Genomic DNA, 27,982 nt, shown 5'->3' on the forward strand with positions numbered 1-27,982 from the left:
TTTCTCATAAACAGAACGAGTTCCATAAGATGTGTCTAATGTAACATAATTGACAAACTCCAGATCATGTTATAAGATAACAAGTAACAAAATTTATTTAGATCATAGCATCTTTCAGAACTTGCCTCCCAAAGCCCTATTCAAGGTATACTAAGAAAAATGAGAGGCAGAAACCAAAAAAGAGAAAAAATCATTTGAATAGGGATTGTCAAATCTCATAAAAATGCCCGCTTCATTTCTCTTGAACAAGAGGGCTATAGATAGGGTACCACATGTTGCGAGATACAAACTTCGCTATCTCCTCCTGAAACAAATTAGAAAGGGAAATTTACTTGACCATCTTGACTGAGAGTCAAAATTTTCTGGTCAGTCTTGTTCTTGTAATCAACTAAATAAAAATATTAAAATAGAAAAAGCATATTTTTGTAATACCTTTGACATGTGTGCCAGCTCTTTAAGACCTACATCACCATGTCCTTCAGCAAGATCTTCAGCAACAGCTGCATGAACAACAGCAGCTCCAACTTGTGTTGTGATATGCCTTATCCTGCATGGTGTGCTCAATTTTTAAACTTCTACACTGGCTTTTATATGTTACTCTTTACAAATTAAAGGTGTGATAATTTATTGCAGACACGTATTTCTCTGCTGGAATAAACTACAATATTGGCCTTTTATCTATTAAAAAAAAGAAAATATATTGCTTTGTACAGCTTAAAGTGTGATAATTTAGGCTCAGTTATGTCATTTGACATCTGATTTCAAGCAGAATTCCTTATTCAGCTCCATGATTAATGCACAGGCATGCAACACATGGATAGCATGCAGCGTAACCAGAAAGCTGAGTAAAAGTTAATGGGCTGATAAAAGGGAGCCAAAAGGAAGAATTCTTGAAGATCAGAAGAGGGAAAAAATTGTACAATCTTTAAGAAATTGGGATACTGCCAATCAACTTGCTCAAGATTTTCATATCATGAATGAAGATGAAGTTGGAGCTCTTGCTCAAACTAAATGCTTAACAACCAAAACCTCTATCAATAAAGTTCCCTTTTGAAACCGGTGATCCATCCAAGCTATCATTGTATGTTACACATACATGTATCAGTTGATTTTAATATACAGCGGCTTTTTATCCTACTAAATGGAATGCGTATATCAGTTGATTTTTTTGCTTTTGTTGGTATTTTATCTAACCAAAAAATATAGGTTATGTAGTTCTGTTTTGTCAAGCTAATAAAAGAATGTTCCTATTATATATATATAATTTCAAATGGACGGTCTGCAGGTAATGTATTCCAGGTTGCTATTTACATGATACATAACAACATTATCTAATCATAAAAGTTCAAAGATTTTCTGTGTCAACTAAATAAAATAGAAAGAAAGAAAATGGATTGGAAAAAGGAAAAAAAAAACCACAACAGTAGTAGTTGTGACAGCAAAGCTTCTCATGACATTAAGAGAATTACCTAGATATAGAAGGGAAGAGGATTCCTTTTTGGATATCTTCATCCGTGATGTATGATGCAAGACTGCCCAACAACATTTACGTTAGAAACTTCAGAAAATGCCAGAGCAGAATAAGTAAACTGAATTCTAGATATAAATTGGGGTAAATAATATAAATGCCAGAACTCAATAACTTTTATGGTAAATTGCACGATTTAAGTATGAGTATGCATCAAACCAAATAATAACCTTGAAGATATTAGATGTGCAAAATATATAAATCACATGATTGCACATCAACCTCGTTTATTCAGTTGGTGTTTATTGTAAGGAATACTGTCTTTTACAAGTGGAGAATGGGTCATTTTTACCTTACTGCTTAATTTCATTTATTTCTTTAAAAAATTTCCCAAAGAAGGGGGAGCAATCAAAACGATTGCTTAAGATGCTCATCTACTGCTAATTTCTATACTTAAGTTCCCATCCCCTCCTCACGTCAATATCTTTACCAGACACAGTCAACAGAGCAATGTCAAAATGCAAAAAGTAGTTATTTGCTCGAAAATTTGTCAAAGTTGAACAAGACATTCGACTTTGGGCACAGATATGGGATGCAGATACAGCATATCCATAAGGCATCAGTAGTTATTATAATAACATAGTTCATGCTCCAAGCAATGACGTCAACATCCACAAACTTTATTTTGTCATCATTCAAATAGATAGACAACAATTCATGCTGCAATTAATAACAAGAAAATGATAGACCCTAAATTTAATTATCCATCATCAAAAGGTCAACTTTAATCAAAGAAAGAAAAAGGAAAGCCCTCCTTATTGCTGGGCTATTCACAGTCTCCTGAATGTACCAGGTAATATTCAAAGCTGTTTTTAACTTTAAAAAATACATTTCTAAAAACAAGTACCCAGAACTTACCCTAGCCATATCAGCAAATGTTAGTTTCCAATATTTATTAGATATGGACACAGCATGCAGTTTGAAGCATTCATGCATTCTAGAACAAATGAGGAAGAGTTTGATTTCTCATATCAAGGGCATCATACAATGTTCTGGTGATCTCATTTCAGACAGCACCAATCCAGCTGGTGAATGAATTCCACTTAAACTTTGTATTCCAGCCATGTCCTACCACGGGACCAACAAAGGACAATCTGATTTGATATTCAACCTCTCTTTTCCTACCTCTTTTCCATCTTTCCTCCATGCTCTCTCCCAAATCTTTATTTGTAAAGTTAGTCTTATTTGTCATCCCTCATAGTGACTCATCAAGTTGTTTGGGAATTATGCGATATCATACAGATGATTTCTACATGATCTTACTATTATGCTATATCATCCCTACATGATTTCTTTCTCACACCACTTAACCTGTCTTTTATTTTTCTTTTTCTTCTCCAATGAAATTTTCATTCATTAATAAAGGAGTAAATAATATAGGGATGAAGAGGATATACAACAGAGGGGGAGGGGAGCAGCGGTGGCACAATTGTGGATTGCCACCATAGATAAATTAGGTAGCTCTCAATTGCCACCAATAACTGCACCCAATCGATAACTTGCTCAGTACTGAGAGTAAAGAAACAATTTTGAATCACTAAACCTAATTGACAATGAAAACTTGATGAAACCTGATTGACTTTTTTATAATAGGCCTTATATGAGTGGATAATTTGGAGCTCATTCTTTTCAAATTGTTTCATCCTATCTGTTTCTCATCCTCAACAGAATTCATTATTTGAGATAGGGATTTTGACATATCAGTCCCTCTTTTCAAGCCCAATCTCAAAACAGTCCCTTTTTCCTTTAAAAAGACGGAAGACATGAGTCTTGCTAAACTGGACAAAACAATTCTTGTTGTTCGACCCAAGACCAAGTCTGTCATCCATCTATCACATTATTAATATTTCTTATGCTATGATAAACAAATTCTCAGGAGGATGAAACATGTCTCAACTCTTTATTTGATATTATAGCAATAAAGTAAGATTATAATATCATATAATATAAGATGTTAAAGGAGTTAGTCATTAGTTGGCTAGCAAGGATTATTTTGGATATTGCAGATTTTCATCTTAGTTGTAGCATTTCCTTTTCCAGAGTTCCAACAGAGTTTAAGTTAAATCACATATCCCAACATTTCATCTTGTTTCTAGCATGCGCACTGCCTCTATTGTAGTATACAACTATTTCTGTGATACTAGCTGCCCCAGCAAGGATTCAAACCTAGCCCCCCTCACCACTGGACTAGGGTGTCTTACCAGTGGACAAGTGAAGATTTTGAGCTTTCTATCAAATTTGGAAAGAAGATTAGTCTTAAACTTTCTGATCAATCACAGCATACCATTCAGCTGCAGCTTGAAGCATGCCATCTGAAATATGGCGAGCACCTGAAAGAAGAGCTCCTAAACCAATTCTAAACATGTAAAACTTGCATCAGTAGAACCATATTGACAATTTTTATGACAGTTAATTATACAAGAAAGACCAATACATACCCAGGAAATAAATACATGTTATTTGCTTGGTTGGCATATCCTATCTTCCCATTTCCTGATTACAGATACACGAAAAAATAAGCATTTAAACATTATCCGCACAGTCATGCAGTCTGAAGATGAAGAAAAAAGTGAAGTGCTAACCCAAAGTAACATTTTCAAAAGGGCTTCCACTAGCAAATATTACATTTTCTCCAGCATAGTTGAATGCATCCTCAGCAGTGCATTCAGCTGTTACACAAAAACACAGAGAAGGTAAGTCTTCAGACTCATAACATAAAAAGAATTTATTATCACAGTGCTTCTTAACGAAGTAGTCAGACTTGAGAAAGACAACCATTCATTGTAGGATTTGACATAGCAAATATTGCAGGGCGTGAGGAATCAGATTCTCTCATAGCCTTAAGCACCTGGCAGAAAAGTATTTAAATAAGATATTTATTAATCATTTTATTAACTGCATCAATTGATTCGCAAGGAAACTCCATCATGAATTGACTACAATGTTGGCCGCATAGTATCTGTGCAATGTGCAGTCTAACAACATTACATGGATAATGTGCGGGCCAAGAGTTGATAACAAGCCTATAGGTTGAATGGTGCAGTACATTCTGAAAGATTGATAATAGAAAATATGCTTTCAGATTTAAAAGTAAAAATATCGACTGGGAAAGATCATAAGACTAATTTTCTCGATACTGAGTGACCACTCATGCAATTTTGTTTGTCAAGTCCTCAGAACTTACAGATCATAAATTAAGTCCTAGAATCCTTTATCCATGATGAGGATGTTTATTTTGATGACATCAGGAGTTACAGCTTCAGCTGAGTCAAGTATGTCACGTTGTCAACCAGCATTGAAGGCCTTGTGAGCAAACAAAACATTAGGTAGATGTGATGGTTCCATAGACTTGTATCATCATTTTAGCAATTTCAGTTTCAAAAGCATTAAGCAGATGAAGAAAAGTCCATTTAACTTGATTCTCGGAGCTGAAGGAAGATTCAACTTAAGTGCTTCTATTCTAATATTGCTGAGTTTTACGTGGGTCTGTAGGTAAATGTGATGACTCTCATGAAGTAATCCCAGAGCAAACATGCCAAATTGTAGTGATGAGGAATTTGTTACCTTAATTCTTATTGAAATTCTGAGAAAACATGATGCTAAGTGGTTCACATTGTTAAAAGAGTAAATTTAATCCTAGGCGCATATCACAGACCAATATCTTATTTCATCCATATCTCTCATATTTGGGAGTGGATATCATGTGATTGTTGCCATTCCAGAACATTTTTTATTTATCCATATTAAGTTCCTATTTCGTGATACATGAATCTACATCTAAAAGAGTCACATTGTATTCAATGTGGGTCAATGTAGGTAATGACATCATTCAGGGGGCACTCTTGGAATGCATGGAATCCTTTGTTAACTCTGGGTAAGCCCTATGAAAATTTCATAATTCTTTCTACATTTGGATTACCTGGGGCTGCTAGGAAGAATAACTTCACATCTGTTGTCATTGATTGGTTTTTAGAATGTTATTTTGCAATATCTTGCTAAAAGATAGGGGTACAAACAATCTGTCCAAGCCAAGTATTCAGGCTGCTCGAGCCCGGTTAGGCACACAAGGAAGCTCCTCGAACTTGGATTGAGCTTGAGCTGAGCTTGACATATCATATTCAGGCTCGGCTAATATATGAGCTTCGTTTAGTTTTTGTCATCCACCCCTCTTCAGGCTCGGCATGCTCGTTTATAAGGCAAGCTTGACAAACTATTATATTTCAGCTCATTTTTTGATTTCAACAAGCCCAAACCAAGATGCAGTCGGCCGAGCCCAAGCGCAGCTTGGACCATCTGTAGCCCTATTAAAAAACTTCATGAATTCATGCATCCCATCATGGCATGCTGTACCGGTCGGTACCGGACGTCCTGTACTGATATCGGTGGGTATCGATACTGGTACGCTAATGTCGGTACACTTAGTGTATCACGTACAATACTGTACCGTACCAACAGTCGGTACGCCTATCTAGTGCGGCATCAGTATAGGGTCTAGTACCAGTACGGCGAACCTTACATCTCATAAAGTTGAATCATATTTCACAATTATTAGCAGTCTGAAAGGAAAAATCTAGGTTGCCTATGTTTGATAAGAACATCAAGATCAAACCACCTTTGGAGTACCTTATTGTCAAACTTAGGGTTTCAAATCAATGGAGCACATCACTCTCTAAAACATGGAATTGATAATGGGCCAAACTAAAATTTGGGCTATATAGATAAGATAGGAAACTGGCTGAAGTAGCATTGAATTAATATAACTGAAACTTGAAAGCATAATTAAAAGGCAAGGGATGTTTGTGAAAAGATCTACTTGGACATGGTACACTGATTACACCAGCATGCGCCTTTCTTAGAGAAAATGCCAACTTTACCCTTCTATTCAAATATTTCTAGATACAAAATATGTTTTATTCCATAATAATTGGAAATAATGTTTTAATTAACAAATTGTGATTTGGATAAGTAGCTTTATTTTCTAGATCTTTCATCATAACAGCAACCTACTATCATTACAATTATTGCTTATCTTTAAAATATTATTTTATTAATTTTATGCTGTGATGAGTCTTTATCTGTCTGTGCATTTGTGCATATGCATACTGCCTCCAACCCAATCCTCAAACCCCCAAGAAAACAGATCCTTATGATATGTGAAGGAGCCCAAGACTCATCTCAAAGCTCTATCTCTTCACCACTAGTGTTGTAGTAAACTGCCCTTGTAACAGAAAACAATCCAAAGCAAACTCATGGTAAAGTAAGTTACTATGAGCTCTAAGGTAACCAGCTTCTCTTAGATTTTAATAAGCACCCAATGAATCAAGAAAAGCTAAGGTTGTCGTACAGCATTCTGAAATTTAGTTTCCATTTTTTGTAGCAAAACATGCGAAATAAAGATACCTCCTACTTACCTCCTCATTGTGAATAGTAATGATATGCTCAACTTACCTCCTCATTAAAGATACCTCCAACTCCAGACAATCCTAAAATTACTTGCGGCTTCACTTTTTCAACCTGATGAATATTGATATATGACCATTATAACTTATTCTTGCAATGCAAATAAGAGCATTAGATGCATACTTTGGCATGATATCATAATTAATGTATGTAAGGAGATTTTATACAACAGTGAAGTCTCTATTTTAGCTGTTGACAGGTAGTGAATTTTTTTGGTCATTATTATACATTTAAAGATGACAAGACTTGGCAAGATCAAGTTAAACGAAGTTTAAAAGGGAAAAAAAAAATCAAGCACTTACCACTTCTAGGAGAGTAGCCCCCTCTCGAAGGCCCTCAACCTCTCCTGGACCAAAGCCTCGAGCAAACGGAGCAGCTGCAGGATCAATGTCCTTTCTATCTTTCGTGATAAGACCCTACAGTGGCCAAGGCATATGTTAAAGCTATATTTTCTTATGCCTGCCCTTACCATATCTTACAAGGAATGTAGCCATAACTGAAAGGAGTCAATTTTGACATCACAGAACATTAGATATTTAACATAATTAGATCATCACACAAGCAATGCACATGGTTTACTTAATCAGGAGCATTTGATCCATAATCCATCAATCAAGATAAATTGTAATTACGATAAACATACTCCCCATTTTAGTTTAGGTACTCTTGGATATTTATCTATTGAGATTGTATGTGGAGGACATATTTACTAAACGAGTGTATTTGTAATGAGATTCAGGTAACTCATGATACTCACGATGATTGGACTGCTACTTAAAGTCCAGTACACCTTTTTTTTTCTTTTCGATTTTTTTCTTCTCTTGGACTCTTCTAATTACTGGTTTCCTAGTAAAAGTCCAAAACACCTTTCTTTCCTTTTTGAATTTTTTCTTCCCTTTGACTCTTATTCTTGGGCATCCAACAGACATCCGAGAGAGTTTGTGTTATACTATAGTATAGATGTACCTGATAACCTCCTCGAATACAATATAAAGAGATTTGGATAAGTCATATTGCTCAAATGCCAATTATATGATCATAAACTGTCATATGCACAATTTTATATGCCAGGTAAAATAGTAGGCATTTGTTATATTCAAAATCCTTTGGAGAAACATGGCTATCATCCCAGAGTTCATGACTGAAGGAGAAAGGACAGTATAAAGAAGATAAAGATGTGCTATGAAATTCCTGAATGTCAAGCATTTCTAACTAGGAAAACTTTTCTTTGCAGTATAACAAAGAAGCAGAGGAAGATGAGCACATAGTACAAAAACAGAATAAGGTTAGGTGCGGTTGTAGGTTTATACGTGTCATTGTGGATTTTGCAATAGTTAGATCAAAAAACAATACATCAAATAATGCAAGAATTAAACATTCAGCACACCTAGCAGTTGGATATGAATAAATTACTCTCTATTTTCGAAGTCAATCAAAGATTTATAAGTATATATCAAGGTCGGAGGAACCGATACCGGGCACCATACTAGTTTTCCGGCAGAACGAGTTGATACGGGCCACGCCGGGCCCATACCAAGAGAGGAAAATGCCGAAGCCGGAGAAGGAGAAGAGAAAGAGAGAGCGAGCGGGGGAGGGAGGAGGGACAACAAGTGGCAGCGGACGCCAGCGAAGGGCTACGGGGGCCGGCAGAGGCCTTGGGGGGGGGGGGGGGGGGGCAAACACCGGCGGAGGACCGCAGGGGGGCGGTGGAGGCCAAGGACGCGGCCACGGCTAAAAAATTTGAAATTTTTTAAGTGAAGTCGGTTCAAAATAGGGGACGCGGCCGCAGCCTCCGCCGCTCCCCACCCCCCGCGTCCGCCGCCGCTTGTTCTCCCTCCCTCCCCCGCTCGCTCTCTCTTTCTCTTCTCTTTCTCCAGCTCCGACAGCGAGCTGTTTTCAATGGTAAACCGTACCGGTGGCTCGGAACAAAACCATTTTGAGATAAAACCATAGTAACTGGCACTCAGTAGCTTAGTCTTTTGTTTATGTGGGGAATGATGATACATCCAGAAGAAACATATTGGAAGAGTAATTCCTATTTCACATGGTAAATGCCTACTGAATTGGAAGTATCTTGAATATTGATGAATACTGTTGTAAAGCAGAGTATTAAATCAAAAACCAGATCAAAGTTAAAGAAATAGCCACAAGAATAGGACCACACATCTTTATCAAGCAGCCAGAACTGATTGTTTGCCTCCATATTTTCACTGCTTCCAAGCATTCTTGCAGCAGCCTGTTTTAACATGCTGAGCACCCCTATCCCTGCACTGGATAAAGAAAGAAGAATTAGAAAATGCAGAGCAAGAACCCTGTCATACATGCAAACTCCAAAAGCTCCAGGCAAACATTAGAATCCACATTACATGTTACATACTTCATAAAGAAGCATACAATCTAGTTAAGGTACCTTCCAGCTCCAACTACTACAATCTTCTGCTTTACAAAGTCCTTCAAAGGTCGACCTTGTGCTCTTACAGCTCCAAGTAATCCAGCTAGTGCAACACCAGCTGTTCCCTGTTAATTAAATTAGAGCATTGGAATGAATATTTGATTGATGTACCTAAGCTCTTAAGACTAACATTTCAGAATTACAAAAGATAACAAACTGAGAGTTATGGAGATATAACCTGTATGTCATCATTAAACATGCAAAATTTTTTACGATATCGCTGCAGAGTTTCAAATGCCCACTTCATTTGGAAGTCTTCAAACTGAAAGGTTTACATTCTTATCATGCAATAATCCATAATTAAATATGGCACATAAAATATATCCTTTTATAAGCACTGGTACCTGCACAACTGCCTTTGGCCAACGTGCAAATGCAGCTTCCATGAATTCATCAACAATGGATAAATATTCATCTCCTTCAAGCCTAGGTTGTCGTAGTCCTAAATCTAAGGAGATAATCATGGGCAGGAAATCAAAATTCGTATATGAGACTCATTTTATTATAAATAATACATAATGCATCCAGTAGATTTATATAAAAAAGTGTGAGTCAACAATACTTAGTGTCAGATAACACTTGTTGACATTATGTGATGATAGGATGCAGCAATTTTGAAGAATAAGTTTTTTCCTTGGCAATAGGAACTTTGTGAACTCCAGAAATAACTCTAAAAAGTTCTCTTGAGTGAAGCACCAATCCGTGTCTGGTCTTATAAATCTTAGCTAATAAGATTTACTATTGACTCAGAAAAATTCTTAGGAAAATAAGAAGTTGAATAGTTTATTCCAGCAAAAGAATGTAATATGGCAATATCTTACTTGGGGCTATGAGCATTCTAACAAGGGCTGCGAACATAAATACACACATAATGATTACATTACAGATAGGTTCTTTTACAGCATCCTACTTAGGGCTACCAGGGGGCAGGGTTGGACCAGAGAATGGCACACCCCAAATCCAATTCATAATTGAATCTGACAAAAAAAATTGAAACAAAGCCAACCCATTTCAAAATCTGGGTCAGATCAGGTTTAAGATATATAACTATTATGTAACACCTAAGCATCATCAACAACCCATTACATAAAATTAAATTGACAAGCATATAATCAACAACACAAATTGGTGACTAACTACATTAAAGTCATGAAAAGCAAATTATTCTCTTATATTGAAAGAGGGTGAGTGATATAGGGGTTCTAGTTTTCGGTCAGTTCAGATTCAGATGATCCAATCAGATTACCTAATGATCTAAATTTAAACCATTTATGAAACTGGTCATATTCTCTATCCAAGCCTCCTCCAAATAACATCAATTTTGATTGGGCCAGATTATTTTCCAGTCATTTTTGGATCAGAAGCAGAAGCAGGTCAATCCAATCCTTTTGCAGCCCTGACCCTACTATTATCAGACATCTTGGGAAAATAATAAGGAGATTATCAAAAAAGTTTTTTTAAAAAAAAAAGTTGCATTTGTAATTATCAAACAATTTTTCCCCTTTAAAGTTGTCAATTTACTTGGCAATTTGTTGCCAGTTTTTTTTAAAATAAAAATTGCACAACTGATAGTGGATTGACCTATGGCAGTGAACTCCACCTAGGTGGACAGGCATGCATGGCCTAGGAAGCAAATTGCTCTGCACTGTTGTGCTGAGATATATAGAAAGAAATTGATCCACATGTCAATGTGCACTCCTAAAATGTAGTATGGAGTATCGAAGTCTCAAAGCTCTCATTTAGGGCATACCTTAGCCATAAATTGTCTTCTAGTTGCTCCACATAGATTACACTTCAAGCTTACGTTTTCCTTTCTTTTTCTCTTAGTCAGATTATTTTCTTAATAATATCATTATGTGCTTAATTTTTCAGGTCATAACTTTAATCTCCCAACATTTGTTCTTCAACAAAATTCCTGACTCTTCAAAGATAGATAAATACTTGGGTTCTTGATAAAAAAGCTTAATTCTAACTACAGCAACAAGAATAACTGTGATATGAAGTTATACTTATCCCTGATTCAGCTGCTAACACTAGTAATTACAATTTTCAATTTAGTGCTCAAATGCATCGCAACTGTGGCAACATTCGTATAAAGAGAACTCAGAATTGGACTATTGCCCGAGAACATAAACACTTAACATTAAGAAAGTAACTATCGGGATTTTCTGTATCAAAAAAACTATCAGGACTTGCAACATATATCAAGTTGATCTGAACAGGGATCAACATATAAATTTTATGCAATCTGCAAATAACACATGATGAGTGAAATAAGTGCTCAATTAATAAAAGAGTTCCTTACTACAGCTATTTCACTCTCCAAATATTTTTGGGCATAAATTTAAGGCCTGGTTGGAAATCATTAATTATATATGTAATTCTCCATTTTTGGCATGCCAAGTGTTCAAAGTTTCACCTGCTGATTAGCATCAAGTTTTTACTGTATTCATTATACGGCCTGCTGTATTTATTTGTTAGTGGGCTAAATCTGGTCTTATTTCGCATTGGAAATAATAGTTACAATAGTAAGTCTTCAGGAGGTTTGGAAAATGATGGTAAGTACTGGTCTTGTATTGGTATGATATGTACAGTGATGTGCCCCTATATCTATACATGGTTTGCTGATACAGGATGGTACAGCATAATATCTACAGCAGTACATACCATGGTACGGAGTGGCAATGGGTGGTACATACCATGGTACTGCCGGTTTTTCAAATCTTAGTCTTCACAAACGGATTTTCAAATCTTAGTCTTCTGCGGTATGTAATTCTCCATATTTGGCATGCCAAATGTTCAAAGCTTCACCTGTCGATTAGCATCAAGTTTTTACTGTATTCATTATACGGCCTGCTGTATTTATTTGTTAGTGGGCTAAATCTGGTCTTATTTTGCATTGGAAATAATGGTTACAATAGTAAGTCTTCCAGGGGTTTGGAAAATGATGGTGCGTACTGGTCTTGATTGGTATGATATGTACAGTGGTGTGCCCCTGTATCTATACATGGTTTGTTGATACAGGATGGTACAGCATAATATCTACAGCGGTATGTACCATGGTACGGAGTGGCAAAGGGTGGTATATACCATGGTACAGCCGGGTTTTCAAATCTTAGTCTTCACAAACAACCGACAAACATGGGATGACATAAAAATTTCTTCGCAAACTATGAGTCAGAACTACAATAGAAACAATCGATCTCACATAGGATTACTAAGAGGTAACAATTTCTGTGGCACCCATTTGCTGCAATCAGAGAGAAAAAGTGAAAATTTGTGACCAAATAATGTGAGGTTTGTTGGTCATGGAAGTACTTGGCATGCCACAGGCATGCAGCCAAATTCACTAGCAATCTAGCACATGTAAGATGGGGCAGATAGATATGCATACATCGGATTTATTTTCAATTAGAACTTTTCTAAACTTCTGCCAATAAGGCCCTTAAGTGTTGCTTTATGCAAATAAACAGTAACAACTAGAACCAACAAATAACACCATACAATAAAATATCAAGACACATATGCTGGTTGATTACTATGCAATGTACTATTAAACATAACTATGCATAGTTTTACACCCTAGCAATGTGTTGGTACAGAAAGATACATTAAATTGCCAAAGTACACTATAATTGTTGGCAAATCACATAGTAAAATGAAAAGTAGACAAGCCATGATTGGATATCAATGTATTATATCCTAGATAATGAGTAATTCTTAGTGTTTTAAAATATCATACATGAGATCCCATATGCAGTTGCATAAGCTTATGTGGTCTCCTAACAACTATAGATGATTGGGTTGCCAAGAAGACGATCATGCAGCAGAATAGCATTATGCAGCTGCCATATACATCCTATTTATTATTGTGCGACTGTATATATGGCCCTTCTAGCATTATGTTACAACTTATGTCGCCACTCCTGGGCAAACCCGTGGAAACAAGGCAGGTCCAAGCTAATGGTTAGATTGGAAACGGATTTCAAGCAGAGTTGGGCACATGTATATTGATAATATCAATATAATTAATTATGCTATAACTAGTTCTAATGAGAACTAAATACTTAGGAGCAAGCACTAATTGCTACAAGGTGTTGTTATTAATATTGCTGTAATTTAAAAAAAAATATTTCTTTTATTATTATCGTATTTAATATAATACTAGCTGCATATAGACCTGCATGTGCGTCCCACATAATGCATATCGTTATGCAGTTCCTGGACCACCCATATACCACAGCTGCTCTTTTAAAACATTGGTTATTCCTTTAAAACACTAATAGAACTTCCAATTAAAGAAGCTTTTATAGACTGGCAAGAGAAACGCAATTCAAAATTTAACCTGAACCCATGTGTTTCAATCGAGTGATTCTAAATTTATGCTATCCCAGGTGTATATTTTCATTGAACCCAAATTCACCTAAACTAAAGTTTTAAATGTGAATTTGAGTTAGCATATAATTTTCAATTTCTGAACATGCACATGTATTTTCCAGAAAACTATTTCTTCCAAAATTTTTAATAATATTTGCTCAAAAATAATATTGTAAATTCAATTGTAAGTATATTTTTTTATTAGGGTCATTAATCAGCCCCTACTCAACATTTATTTAAAAATCAAACTGAGCAGATGTCATTTCTTGGGCTTTTCTCCAAAATTATGATATTGTTGGGGAGTATTTTGGGTTCACTACAAGCCCATACCAACTGACTCGGTTGATCCCTATGGAAGCACCCATGAACCGTTCCAACCTACACCTCGCACCAAACATATTTTATACAACACCTCAAGTAACATTCTTTCCTGCTTATCTGTGTATCTACCACCTAGATTATGTAATCTGTCTCATATGGTAATATCTTGCTGTATTTCCACTTCTTTTTGTTCCATTCCTCTATATATATATGGACTCTCTTCCAGGAAGCCTTACAAGTTCATACATGCAGTTATTAACTACAAGATGTAAAAATTATAGTTTTATCCTCATGTTTTATAATCTTCAAACAGGAGTGTTGGTACTCTTACGCACAAAGATCATCTTCAAGAAGCTTTTGATTGTTGGTTCCAACATCAAGCATAACAGGAAGTATCTGCAGGAAATCATAAAATTGATCAGGCAACAGGAGAAATGAAGGAAAATACTAATTTCCCACAATTTCAATATGGATGACGAAGGTTAGATTACAATAAGTAGAACCAGTGGCATTAGTTTATCACCGAGACCAACATGGAAATAGGGACAAAATGAATTAACTAGTAGGGGTTTCCATTCTTCTACTTGGAGAGACAGATTAGAACCATGAAACTTCAGTCCTGGTCAGCATATGCATGCTCAAAATCAAAGCCACAAAAATCTGGAGATTCAGTGACCCTTCAGACAGATGAAGCAAGCTTCCAATGAAAACTTACTCTTTGTGGATTAATGCCGGCAGCTGCTACATACATGTCAAGTTTTCCAATTGGTATTCCTATACCCTGAACACCAAGGTCACCAAGGCCCAGAATACGGCTCCCATCTGTCAGCACTATCATGTCTACCTGAGGTCAATAGAGGATGATCACATGAGGAGGCACATAAAAGTTTGAACACTAAAATGGAAAGCATTACTGGAAAATACTAGGGGAAAAAAGAAGTCCATAGCAACAAAATTGGTCAAAAAGTAAATTTTTTGCTTCAATTCTTGGTTTCTGAGAATGTTCTCTAAATAAGGGATTGCAACAAATGGTTTCTTTGACACAAGCTGACAGTGGTCTGAATATGATCAACTGTCTAATGTGGCATGAAAATATGGACCATATTTACTTGGTGTCATTGAAATTATAGAAGAGAGAATTTTAATATATTTTTTTGAGAACTAGAACAGGAAGAAGTCCAGAGAATATTGGGTGAGGTGGGATTTGAACCCAGCTCACTTGATGGGGACATCAGAGCCCTTCATCCAGATGATCCTGAGCCCCCGGATTGAGCCAGACTCGTTTATTTGCATATTTATTTTATTATTTTATTTTTGGGCTTATTTGCATTCTAGGGTTTATTTGTGGTTTATTTTATTTCTGGGCTTATTTGCATTTTAGGGCTTATTTGTGTTATTTGTGGGTTCATTAGGATTTATTTCTGTGTAAGGGGGGTTTATGCAAGTTGTGTATTTGGGCCCTATATATAGGGAACTATTTTCATGATTAGGGTTTAATGAATGATTAAGAATTTCTTTTCCCCCAGATCTTATTCTTCCTCCTCCTCCTCCCCTTCTCTTCTTCCTGTGTCTCTAGAACCTCTTCTTCCTTCTTCCTCTCTTGTTCTTCCTTCTCCTCCTCTTTTTCCGCATTTGTGCGGCATCAACTTGGTATCAGAGCCTCGGCTTTACCCCTGTGCCAAAGCCCCAGATCCTACACAGCGCCTTTCTTCTTTGCTGCCATTTGAATAGTCACCCCCACGCCCGCTGCACAGCTTCACCCCACCGCCTCCGCCTCCGCCTTTCTCCTTTGACTTCCCACTGCCCACTACCACCCGCTTCCATCATCAAGCCTTCCAAAAAAAAAAAAAAAAAAAAAACAAACCTTTGCAGGTTCCCTGTTCCCGTGACCACCCGTCACCGCGATCGCGGCCACCGCTTCCATCCCTCACCGACGACAACACCAGCGCCGCCGCTTCGACTCGCTGCCGGAGGTCGCCGTGACCCCACGGAAGCCCGCCGTCCTGATATCAACCGCGCGGCAACCGTCCTGACGGAGGAAGCTCTCGGCCGCGACCCCTGTGGCCACCGTCCGTGGCCAGATCCAGAAGTGGGACACCGCTCTCCTTCTCCGTCGCCGCCCTAACGCCTCCCTCCGCCGCTGCAACCCGGGTCGCCCGCGTCTGCCGCCAACCGCCTGCATCGGGTCCATAGAGGGGACCGCCGCCGACCTTCGCCGCAGGCCACGAAGCCGTGGCCGTGATCTCGCCGCCGCCGCAGGTCGTGGAGCCGCCGTCGTGATCCCTGTCCCGGCCCGCAGCCGCCGCCGCGAAGATCGACGCCCTCCCGAATCCGTCGGGAGGTTGAAGAAAGAATCAGGGTAACGGGGAGTTCTCAACCCGTTAACCCACAACCCGTAACCCGGGTCCAAAAAAAAAAAAAAAAAAAAAAAAATTTCACGTGACCCACACGTGACGGGTCCGTAAAGGGTATCGGATCGGGTCAAACCCGTTAACCCGAATCCTAACGGGTCTGAGTTAAAAAAAAGTAAAAAAAAAAAAAGAAAAAAAAAAAGGAAAAAAAAAAAGGTACCTGTTCATCTTCCTCACCGTGAGCACCCTCGCCACCGCCTTCGTCCGCCGTCGCCGCCCGCCTCGCCGCCTTGCCACCGCCTTCGTCCGCCTTCGTCACCGCGGCCGTCCACAGCGCCGCCCGTCCTTGCCGCGACCGCCGTCGCCGTTCCACCGCAGCGCCGCCTTCGTCTTGCCGCCCTCGCAACCGCCGGTCCGAGCATTTTTTCCACCACGCCGCTCCGCCTGGCCGCCTTCGCCACCCCCACCGCTTCTTCTCCGATCGCACGCCGCCCACTGCTGCCTCCGCCTCGCCGCAACCTTCCGAACTCCCATCGCCGTCCCCTCCACCAAAGCCCCTCGCCGCCTCCGGCTTGCCCTCCGTTTGCCGCTGCACCAGACCGCCGCCACCTGCCTGCCGCCTCCTCTGCTCCGCCGCCGGCCGTCCCCATCTCGAACCCCTGTCACCTTCCGCCGCCCCTCTTCCCCTCAAACCCCTTCCTATCTGGCCGATCCCACGCGCCTCCCACCCTCCTTCTAAAGTCAACACGGGCCGACCCCAGGCCCACGCAGCAGGAGCCTGCCCCGACTCTCTCTCACGAGCCCAAGTCAGCAGGCCGAGCCACTGCAGAGCCCCTTTCAACGGGCCTTTTCTTCTCCAGGGGGCCACACCACCCCCTCCCTCCTCCCTTTTCAAGCCCATCAGCTGCACTTCGCTTCTGATAGTCGCCCCAGACCTCGAACGCACCATTCTGGTTGACTGCATCCGCCACAGGTGATAGGTTTCCATTTTTCTTGGATTTGTTCATTTAATTATGTTCTAGTTCTCTTGCATGATAGCCATATACTTGAAAATTTATATTGTTGTCAAAATTCAGAACATAGAACCCCTACTTTCAAACCCATCCTATTTGCCCTGTTAAAATCTAAATATTAAATTAGCACACCCTAACAACTGGATGCTTCTCAACATTCTTCGATCATATTGATTTAGGATCAGAACAACTGTACTACTTGATTGCAATCTAACTTCTTAAATTGAATAATCTTAATCCTTAATTCTGAATAACCGAAGTAAAAATCAGCAACATTTAAATTTTAAGTTATTATTGTGAAGACTTGCTGATTTCTGAAGTCATAACAGATTGCATTAGTAGGTTGTCCAGCATCAACTTTGGTCCTACATTATAGTTATTAAGGTTTCATTAGAGACACTGCATTTCACATCATCACCCAGTGTCATCATTGCATGCCAACCTGTAGTGATATGGAGTACTATCTCAGTCAACCTAAAACCCCTGTAGCTACCATGAATTCCGACATTTTGAGGTCTATCAAGGAACAGATCGTTGCCATACGGGCTGGATACAAGGAATTCAGACAAGAGATCCGTGAGCTCGTGCAAAATTCTAGGACCCCTAAATCGCCAACCCCTGTTACAGCCCAACCTAAAATCAGTTTGGTCGCACCACCTGTAGTCCTTCCCCACTCTCCTAGGCACCAAACCCAATACTCTAGGTGTCAACAATTCGGCCACATAGCGCCCCAATGTTCCACTAAAACCTACTCGATTACTGAACCAGAAGTTAGGAACCAAGAGGCCGAATATGTCGAAGAAGTCTATGAACCAAATATAGAAGACTATGAAGAAGACTTTGAAGACGAACTTACAGAATTAGACTTTGTCCAAAATGATTCCCAAAGGGAGACTAGTGATCTAAGTACAACCAAGCCACTTCACATCACAACTGTGGAAGAGGTAGTGACAGATATTGAGAGCCAATCATCTGAATTGGCACTTGTAGCTAAAGTTACCCATGCGGAGTCCAACCTTGAACATTCCCCGGTAGTAGTTTCCCTTCTAGAGGAGTTTCATGATGCACTCCCTGATGATCTTCCGGATGCACTTTCTCCAATGCATGATATCCAACGCGCAATCGATCTAGTTCCCGGAGCATCTCTGCCCAACCTTCTACATCATAGGCTCAGACCGAATGCATATGCTAGGACCTGGAATTTAATGTTACCGACAGTTGAGTTTGCATGTAATAGTTCGGTTAACAAGTCCATAGGTATGAGTCCATTCGAAGTAGTGCATGATTACAAACCTAGGCAACCCATAGACCTGTTTTTCATGTCTCATCAGTATAGAGTCTTTGAGTCTGCACAATCAATTGTATCACATCCACATTCATTGCATCGAGAAATCAGCAATTGTAGTCACTTTAATAACTTAAAATATAAATCCTTTGCTGATTTACACAGACGTTATAATGAGTTAAGTGAAAGAGATTACATCATGATAAGAATTAGGTTTGAACGACTTTCTTCGGAAACGTTTAAGAAATTGCAAATTTGTAGTGCAGAACAGTTCAAAATCTTAAAGAAAACCAGTTCGAATGCATATGTTGTGGATCTTCCTGATGACTATGGGATTAGTGCGACATTTAATATTGAAGATTTAGTCCCATACAAAAAGATAATATTCCTGCCTTCTGACCCCTTTATTGCTATACCTGCCCATGTTGGACACCCTGCCCTATTACCTGCTGTTGAGCCACCACCTCCCAAATTTCATGCACGCAGAGAACAAATAGAACATATATTGGATGAGCAGGTTATTTCAAGCAGGAACGGTGGTTACCAACGTTACCTTGTTCGGTGGAAAGGTCGACCAAAGTCTGATGTGACGTGGATTTCCAAAGCACAGTTGCAGCGCATTGACCCCGATCTTCTGGAGCAGTACGACAGCCGGCCAGACCTGTACTCGACGGGGTCGAGTTTTTCTCACCCGGGAGGAGTTGATGGGGACATCAGAGCCCTTCATCCAGATGATCCTGAGCCCCCGGATTGAGCCAGACTCGTTTATTTGCATATTTATTTTATTATTTTATTTTTGGGCTTATTTGCATTCTAGGGTTTATTTGTGGTTTATTTTATTTCTGGGCTTATTTGCATTTTAGGGCTTATTTGTGTTATTTGTGGGTTCATTAGGATTTATTTCTGTGTAAGGGGGGTTTATGCAAGTTGTGTATTTGGGCCCTATATATAGGGAACTATTTTCATGATTAGGGTTTAATGAATGATTAAGAATTTCTTTTCCCCCAGATCTTATTCTTCCTCCTCCTCCTCCCCTTCTCTTCTTCCTGTGTCTCTAGAACCTCTTCTTCCTTCTTCCTCTCTTGTTCTTCCTTCTCCTCCTCTTTTTCCGCATTTGTGCGGCATCATCACTGGTGCCTGAACCCAGATCACTGGTACCGAAACCCAGTGACTTAAACAACTGAGTCAGCGATTTGTGGAAATTAGTTGATAACCTTATTCGCCATTGGACCCATGTATTGACCACTTGATATTTTCTGACAGCAATTGAATATGCCTCAAGTAGTTAGATGGACAGGGTTCCAAAATAAATGTGTATAGAAAGCTGCTCCTGTCCAGATCGCATGAGGCAGGCAAATTCTCTTCCAATATTGGCAGGTTCAGCATAGATACCGAATGCTTGTGGAAGAAAGGGAAGGTTCATATTAGTAACATGAGTGTCAAGTGATAAGATATTTTCAGTTAGCATTGTTGGAGATGTATGAGAAACTGAGTTCCAGCAGCCAATGAAAACCTCAATGATCAAGATACATCCGCTATATTTTCATCTCCTAAGGCTCTTTTGACAGACAACACACCCCTAAGCACAGAACTAAACCATGTATTAGGCTGGCCAACATTACAGATTTTCCACTTTATGAAAACATCTGCAAATGAACGTAATTCCAGGCCTTCAAGATGAAAGAGATGCCTACAAGGTTTGTAACATAGGATTTTATAAGATTGTAAAAGTTTCTGTTTCAGAAGAAAATTCAGCAAGGATTCAGAACAAAATTTTGAGCATGTAGTTTATTTGCTAGTTTTGGCCTAGTCAGTTACTAAACTATGTGCCCGTAGCCATTTTAGGGACCTTTGGTGGACAGAGAGCATTTTCAAGTTCATTTCAATTTTAATCCAAGGAAACAGAACTAAGAAACGATTTGAAAACTAAAAACAGTAGGTGGTTTTAAGTTTACTTTCTATTTCGGGAATGGTTCATTGTAGGTTGTAAGTGTTGTAAGACACACCTCTTCTCAAATCTGCAGACAGTAAAAGGGATGAAGAACCTCTATTTGGCACAAAAAATTGAGGATGGATAGACACAGAGAGAGAGAGAGAGAAAGGAAGAAGAAGATGAGACCAAAGGAGAAGGGAGAGAAGAAAAAAATATTTAAAACGGCAGGTGCCTAAGAAGCACCATCCGGGCACCCAACTTAATATATTGCATCATGTTTAAGCACGAATGATGGAATCAATTTATGAATTAGTATTGAATACCGCTAAGCCGATACTTCCTATTGACTTTCTATATTTCTATCTGAGGATTATAATTACTTTTTTAGAATTTACCCTTTAACTATTAATTTTTTTTTTATTATTATTATTTTTTTGAAGAGCGGGGGGAGGGGGGTAGGTTGGGCAACAAACTCTAGGAACCTGGCTAGGTATCACTTCCTGCATTCCCAACAATCTTTTAATCATAAAAGAAAAAGAAAAGAAAATAAGATAAAAAAGGATGAAAGGAGGAGCCAAAAAAAAAAAGAACTGTCTCTGGTGGCCATATTCGCTTCTCCCTATTAACAGCTGGTCACCTAATTTTCTTTTCTTTCTGTAACTTTTCCTCTTTTAGGATTTTTCCCTTTTCTTTCTTCTTTATCTTTTCCTCTTTCTCCTTTCTTCTCTCTTTTGAATATTTTCCTCGTTTTATCCTATTTCTGTTTTCCACCTTATTTTATGTCAGATAAAGGTCCCACATCTTTCTATTCTATACTGGGAATTAAGGAGGTGGCTCCCTGTTGATGTGGTTGTCTAGAATAAGCTAACTAGACGCTTACAACTTAAATATGGACCAGCACAATGAAAGGAGACTTTGATTGATCTCTTACCTCAACTATCATAGCAGAGGATACTAGAAACTTATGAGAAACCTCATCTTAAAAAAGATATTAATGCAAATAGACAGTTATTCTTGACTAAACAAACCTAAAACTAATAAACGAATTCCTGTGCTTTTCTAAATTATAATAGCTGAAAGAAGATGCAAAAGGGTTTATCAGTTATGTTTTGCCTATGACCAACAAAAGTCAATATTGCAGTCATTGTGCATGTGAAGGATTATCAACTAAAATTTCCCCCAATGCCTTCCTCTTTTTCCTTTTCTCAACCATCACAAAGTCCCTCCACAAGTTCGAAGGAAATGGTTTCCCTGGCTCCGTTTCTGAGAAAGGTATATGCATCAAAAACTTAAAAGAAAATTATGTTTTAAAACCACTCTTCTGCTTTAATGCTGTCTAGACATTCTATTGATTTCTCAATGTGGATTTTGCTCAAATTTCTTGAAGGCAAAAGCAACTTGCATCAAATATCAAAGAATAATTCAACAAATATCCGAAAATATTAAACAATCTCTAGTACCAAGAAAAAAATTTGTATAAGCTATTTGACCATTTAAATATTTGTTTAGCATATCCCAAGGCACCTGGTTAGATGACCAATTATAAGCTCTTTAGGATAATTAAAGATACCTGGTGAGATGGCCAATTATAGATCATAGACATCATCTCTCCTTTATCCTTCGCACTGAAATACATTCCACGCGGACGTCTAAACAAGCCTCCATAATTCTGACACACTAAACCCACGGTTGGAGTGTATATGATTGGAGCAAAATCTTTAATATTATCAATTAGGACCTGGGGAGACCAGATAGTTAGAACTCCTTTCAACTTTTTAAAACAACAGCTTATGGCGATAATTTATGTAATGACTTGCCTCTACAAAGCAACAAGCTCACCCTATAGTACAATGTTTCATTTCGGTCATGCAATCTGTTCAGGATCCTCCACTTTGCTAAAGATACAGCAGATTGAGGTGAACCTCGAGTGTTATGCTCCAATGAGTGATATGAATTCACTAATGGAAAAGAAAGCAATATGGTAAAATTTTGAACTTTTGAAATGCTTACTACAATAATTATCAAGCAAACTTTTACCAGAAAAAAGCATAGTAAAAAATCATGTTTTAAATGTAATGGATAAATTGGCAATATGAGCTGATAATTTAATAGCAATATCAATGAAGAGATAACCATCAAAGGAAGCAAAAGGACATTGTCAATGGAAACCAAAGTGATTATGCTCAAGTTACTGGCTTCATATATATCTTTTTTAAACACAGAAGATACAACTGGGATTTAAATCATCCAGGGAATAAATCTTGTTAGATAAATCTAGCCCCAAATGTATTCCAGTTTTGCCTGTTAGAGCATAAAAATGTTTACATTGTCAAGATTTTTAAAGATGCAAGAGAACAAATTTGGATCATTATTCAAACAGGATCTTGAGTGAGCATGTGTGTTTAATAAGCTTTCCATACTCTTCTTCTATCTTGAATTAGTGGCTTTCAGGTTAGCAAATTTTACTCCTTTTTGAGCTAGGTGCATTGTCTAACTAATTTCATGGAAGGAAAAAAGACATGAGTAGCACAAAGGGTATAATCAAATATGAAACACACATGGCATAGGATAGCTCAAAATAGGCTAAGTATCATATTGTATTGTATTCTACTAGTGGATATGCAATGCCAACATTTGTAAGGACAGTATGCCTAACGGCTTCTATAACTTCATATTAGCCTAAACCATTGTGAAATACTTTTATAAATAAGGTCAGCGGAACCGTCCTAAACAACCTGGTTCGGGGCATCCCGAGCCATATCGACAATGGACCGAGATGGTTCCGGCAAAGAAACCGAGACATCGTCGCCGGAGGAGGAGAAGGAGAAGGAAAGAGAAGAAAAGAGAGAGCGAGCGGAGAAGGGAGGGGAAGGGAGGGGGAGAGGAAGGGAGGCCGTCGGAGGCCAACTCTAGTGCAGATGGCGGAGGCCGCGGCCGGACCCCTGTTTCGTTCGAAATACGGATCCGGCCGCTAAAAATTTTGCGATTTTTAAGTGAAATCAGTAAATCGCTTGCCGACTTCACTTAAAAACCGCAAAATTTTCGAACGAAACAGGAATCCGACCGCGGCCTCCGCCATATGCACCAGCATCGGCCTCCATCGTCCCTCCGCCGGCCTTCCTCTCCCTCCCTCTCCCTCCCTCCCCTGCTCGCTCTCTCTCTTTTCCTCTCTCCCACGGTCTCTTGTGTCGATACCGGCTCGACGCGGGCCCGTACCAGCTCATGCCGCCAGACAACCAGTACGGTGCCCAGTACTGGCACAACAAACCTTGTTCATAATGGTACATGCCAACAAATCGCAATAACCCGACTGTTGGCAAGTATTGTCATATTGCATGTCACATCTAAGCATGTTAGAGAAATTAGGCCACCTTTTGCTGAATTGCATATTGGCAAGTGTATCATCATTTTGTACACTGTTAGCATAAAGGTTGACTTGGCAAGATTTGATGACTGACATGTGCCAATGGGAATAGAAAGAATCAAAAAATCAAGATCCTTGAAAATTTGGGGATACATTAGCATTCATTAATGCAATGAACAAGGTCTTAAGAACAAGAAGATGGAAAATGCTGGCTGAAAGGACCTGGTTGCATCAGGCAATGTAAGAATTATGGTGAGATGGAGAATCAACTAGGTCCTTTGATCTTACTTATGTGTTGGCAACTTGTGTTTTAGACTAAAATATATTATAAGCTTCAGCTAACCTGCCTTTTTGACTCAGATGATTCCATTACTGGTCCCTCTCGAGACCTTTATTATTTTATGTGGATCTTTATTATATCTTATTAGGTACAAGCTTAGAAGGTCAAGCAGGTTGTCCCCCTCCCTTGTCTTAAAGAATGGTTTTTACTTAAATAAGTTCTGGAATTGCTACGCGCCATTTAGAAAAAAGAAAAACATGAAAACTGACTTCATCAGATGTAATTAACAAAAAAGTCCTGAAAGTCGGTGTAGGCTTTCTAACGCTTTCTAATATCAGCCTTTGCAGCATAAATGCATATAGCAAATATAAGTCTTCAATGACACTTCATTAAAAAGCAAAAGAATCTGCAAGTTACTAGGAATCTCATCTAACGATTAAACTATGTGTCTAGAATCTAGATACTTTTATTCTGTCACATACCCTGAAACCACCAGATGGAAGAAATGAATCGAGAATTCAATGCATTTCATTATAAGCTTGGTTTAGCCAAAAATAGAAATAAGTTTTGTGCGCTTAGAGTTTATGCACCATGAAATCTTAACTTCAGTTACAAAATAAATCTAGATAACTTCAGTTTCTCAGGTTATTTTGATGAATTAAATCCCAAAAAATAAACGAATACGTCTGCAGGTGTGTCCGCACAAAATTTTCCAGGCTGAAAGATAAACATCTCTGATTACTCAGTTGACCTAGAATGTCTAATATTTTGTTTAGTTTCCATACACGGAATGTCCAGTATTTTAATTGTTGACATAAAGCAGCTGATGTTTTTTTAATTTCTCTCTGTAACATACAGAAGAAACATATGTCCGGATATAAAAATTAAAAACAAACTCTGAGCTTGCACCTATCTGAACATAAACAAAATCTATTAAATGTGAAAATCCACATTGTGCGGACAACAGAAACCTATAAGTATTTTTTTTCTTTTAATTGATTTTGGAGTGGATCTGGATCAACAGGAAGAACATTGCATGTGTTTCTTAGCAATTCCTGCAGACAGTTAATCTCTTTCCAAGTTTTGAACACATTTATTGGACGCAAGAAAAACCGAGACACAAGTTAAAGCACAAAATTGGACATTAATAGCCACTACACTGCTTCTATAAAAACCATCAAACTCACTAAAACGTTCATATTGCTGCTCGAATGATATAACACGAGGTGGTAGGAGGCCTCGGAGTCCAAGCCGGTCCCTTTCTGTCAAAGGGAAACCAGTATCCTACATCAAAAAAAAACTTAAATAAGAAGATTGATACAATTAGATCTTGCAAATAGAATTACAAGACAACTTTGACAATTATAATAAAGCATGAAGTTTAAAAACTAGTCTTCTATAGAAATTACTAAAACCAAGTGTCCAATAAAATGAAATGTTAAGAAAATATTCACGATAATTACCTACTTAATTATAATAAAATATAATGATAGAAATAGTTATCAATAAAAAGATAAGCATTTTCCTAATAAAGTAAGATTCAAGCTACTCTCACACAAAAATCAATTCTTAGTATAATACTAAGAGGCAAAGGTGGCTCCAAGTGTTAGCATGACCTAACAGTTAAAGACCGATAGTTCCTTCATTATTGATAAGTAGTTAGAATACAATTGGGCATGATCATTACAAACAGTGCTAGCATGTAGTTGCAAGTTGTTTTTAAAAGAAAAAGAATCAAGACCCTCAGAAAAATTGAGATCAGGTTACCAATGACCTATATTATTCTATCTTCTCTTTAATATGCATGATAAAATAGGCTGTATTAAACATTTAATGCATAGTCTAGGCAACCAAACAACTTTAACAGCATGTTAAAAATTCCTTAAGATTCTTCTTGTCATACAGGAATTTATTAGAAGTGCATAAAAAGGCTAGTTCATACATGTGGCAACCAATTAGCTCCATTAGACATTGTACTACCCAAGAAATCATGATTGTAGCTGGCTGATAAAGCCCAGCATGATAGCCCATCACTATACTCACAATCAACTAAAACACTTAAGCACAAAACAAAACTAATTTTCCCATTTATGGTGGAAGTCAGTGGTTCAAATACAATAAAGGGCTCCTTCCATTAAACAGAAGATTTAGTCTTCAATTTTCAGCAGAGAACAGAGATATTTTTGTTCTAAAAAAAAGGGAAAAATGTAGCCACCTTGACAACCCACTGATAATACTGATCTATACCATAATGTTGCAGACCTCTGGACAAAAAACATACTCAAGAGAATGGGTAGTATGAGGATATTGAATATTTTACAGCACAGAGACTCTGAGTTTAGATATGATGACCAATGCAGTACGAACATGTTGGTTCTTAATAGACAAAGACTTATGTAAGTTGCAGAAAAATTAAACCGTACGCATACATCTGGCACAGGCAAACTACTTTTCTAGCTGCTTCGCAGTAACTACACCAAGATACGAGGAAAAAGAGAAAAAAAAATCCTTTTCATGCCCCCAGCCAATTCATTTATGTTTTGGTGTTGCTTAAAAAAGTTCTTTTGTGAATTTGAAGTAAAAAACATTTTTCGAAAAGATTTAATTTTGCAGCATCATCTAAATAGTGCTTCTACAAGGAGAAAAAAATCCGAAAAAAAAACAGCTCTTGGAGAAGCAAGGAGACCTAGCTTCCAGCTTCTCCTTGTCTTTTTCTTTTACAGAAGCAACGCCAACACGCCCTTAACAAGAAAAGTTTACCATAACCAATCACAGCTCATGCCTCCTAGGTCGGAACTGTACATAATTTTCATTTTCCCCGGGTACATATCAGCCATTTGTTAATAATCTAGCACGCAAAAAACATGATCATCATTATATAAGCTCAAAAACTACATTATTAAACAAAATAGTGGGTAACCGACAATCTTGTGAAATCCCCACCTTCTCTTATTAAACCCAAACACATGAAATCTACATAAGCCCCTATAAAAACCCATTTAGCTTCATTATTTTACAAACAACTCGAAATTTAAAACTCAGCTTAACAGATCTTTGAAAAAATCGGCATACTCCAACAAAACCACTCAAATCCAACAAAAAAGAATGCCCAAGAAAACCGTAAAATTCACTAAAAAAGGGGGAAAATAAATCGAATCAAACCTTATTGAACCACGGATCGTGGAGGATATCAGTTCCGCGCTTGTGGACGATACAGGGGCCGGGGATGGATGCCGACAGCCGCCGCGTCTGCCTCAGATTCCATGCCGCGCGAGCAAGATTCCACATTTAGATCCTCCGATCGGATTTTATATACAATCTATCCAAGATCCGATCAGAGAAGAGGAGAAGGTATTGAGCGAAGCCTTCTTTCTCTCTCCCTCTCTTTTCTTCTCTCTCACCGACTGAGAGGTAGTGGCAGCGGCGACGAGGAGCCGAACTTGAAGAAAAGCATCGGTGGACAGACTCGCGGAACGGCGTAAGGTAAGTTGCTCCTCACGTTGCTTCACTAATTGGATGGATCATGATCGTTTGCGAGATCAAGATTCGCGCGCGAGACATCGGAAGGTGCGGATTAGAGCTCTCAGCCGAGACGCGAGACAATTTTGGAGCGGAATA

General features: G+C 38.5%; 1 protein-coding gene across 2 annotated transcripts; it reads right to left on the reverse strand.

The window, feature by feature from the left end:
* On the reverse strand, nucleotides 1-27,981 carry NAD-ME2 (NAD-dependent malic enzyme 2). Of its 2 annotated transcripts, none has more exons than XM_008798529.4 (19): nucleotides 27,527-27,981; nucleotides 25,552-25,648; nucleotides 22,560-22,678; nucleotides 22,291-22,458; nucleotides 14,854-14,982; nucleotides 14,474-14,534; nucleotides 9,785-9,888; nucleotides 9,619-9,702; nucleotides 9,399-9,505; nucleotides 9,153-9,258; nucleotides 7,291-7,404; nucleotides 6,977-7,042; nucleotides 4,304-4,376; nucleotides 4,111-4,197; nucleotides 3,967-4,021; nucleotides 3,813-3,884; nucleotides 1,470-1,532; nucleotides 433-547; nucleotides 1-304 (listed from the first exon to the last, which is right to left on the reverse strand). In XM_008798529.4, the coding sequence occupies exons 1-19, from the start codon at nucleotides 27,650-27,652 to the stop codon at nucleotides 233-235; spliced, it is 1,818 nt and encodes a 605-aa protein (XP_008796751.3). In that variant the 5' UTR covers nucleotides 27,653-27,981; the 3' UTR covers nucleotides 1-232. The 2 variants fall into 2 exon arrangements, with proteins under 2 accessions (XP_008796751.3, XP_088573798.1); XM_088717672.1 differs by having other exon boundaries at nucleotides 22,538-22,678; nucleotides 27,527-27,777.
* Between the last annotated feature and the right edge of the window lies 1 nt (nucleotide 27,982).

The sequence above is a fragment of the Phoenix dactylifera genome, chromosome 3 (genome assembly GCF_051530095.1).
Source record: "Phoenix dactylifera cultivar Ajwa chromosome 3, Ajwa_hap1_PhDact_Kaust_v1.1, whole genome shotgun sequence".
NCBI classification, from domain to species: domain Eukaryota; kingdom Viridiplantae; phylum Streptophyta; class Magnoliopsida; order Arecales; family Arecaceae; genus Phoenix; species Phoenix dactylifera.

Excerpts from the sequence above, each read along its gene's own strand:
- NAD-ME2 (XM_008798529.4), bottom strand. The coding sequence starts at position 27,652 with ATGTGGAATCTTGCTCGCGCGGCATGGAATCTGAGGCAGACGCGGCGG. Across the intron at positions 9,889-14,473 it reads GCTTCTTGAAGATGATCTTT|ATTTAGGACTACGACAACCT; the intron begins GTGCGTAAGAGT and ends TTATCTCCTTAG. Across the intron at positions 4,377-6,976 it reads GAGGTATCTTTAATGAGGAG|GTGCTTAAGGCTATGAGAGA; the intron begins GTAAGTTGAGCA and ends CTTTTCTGCCAG.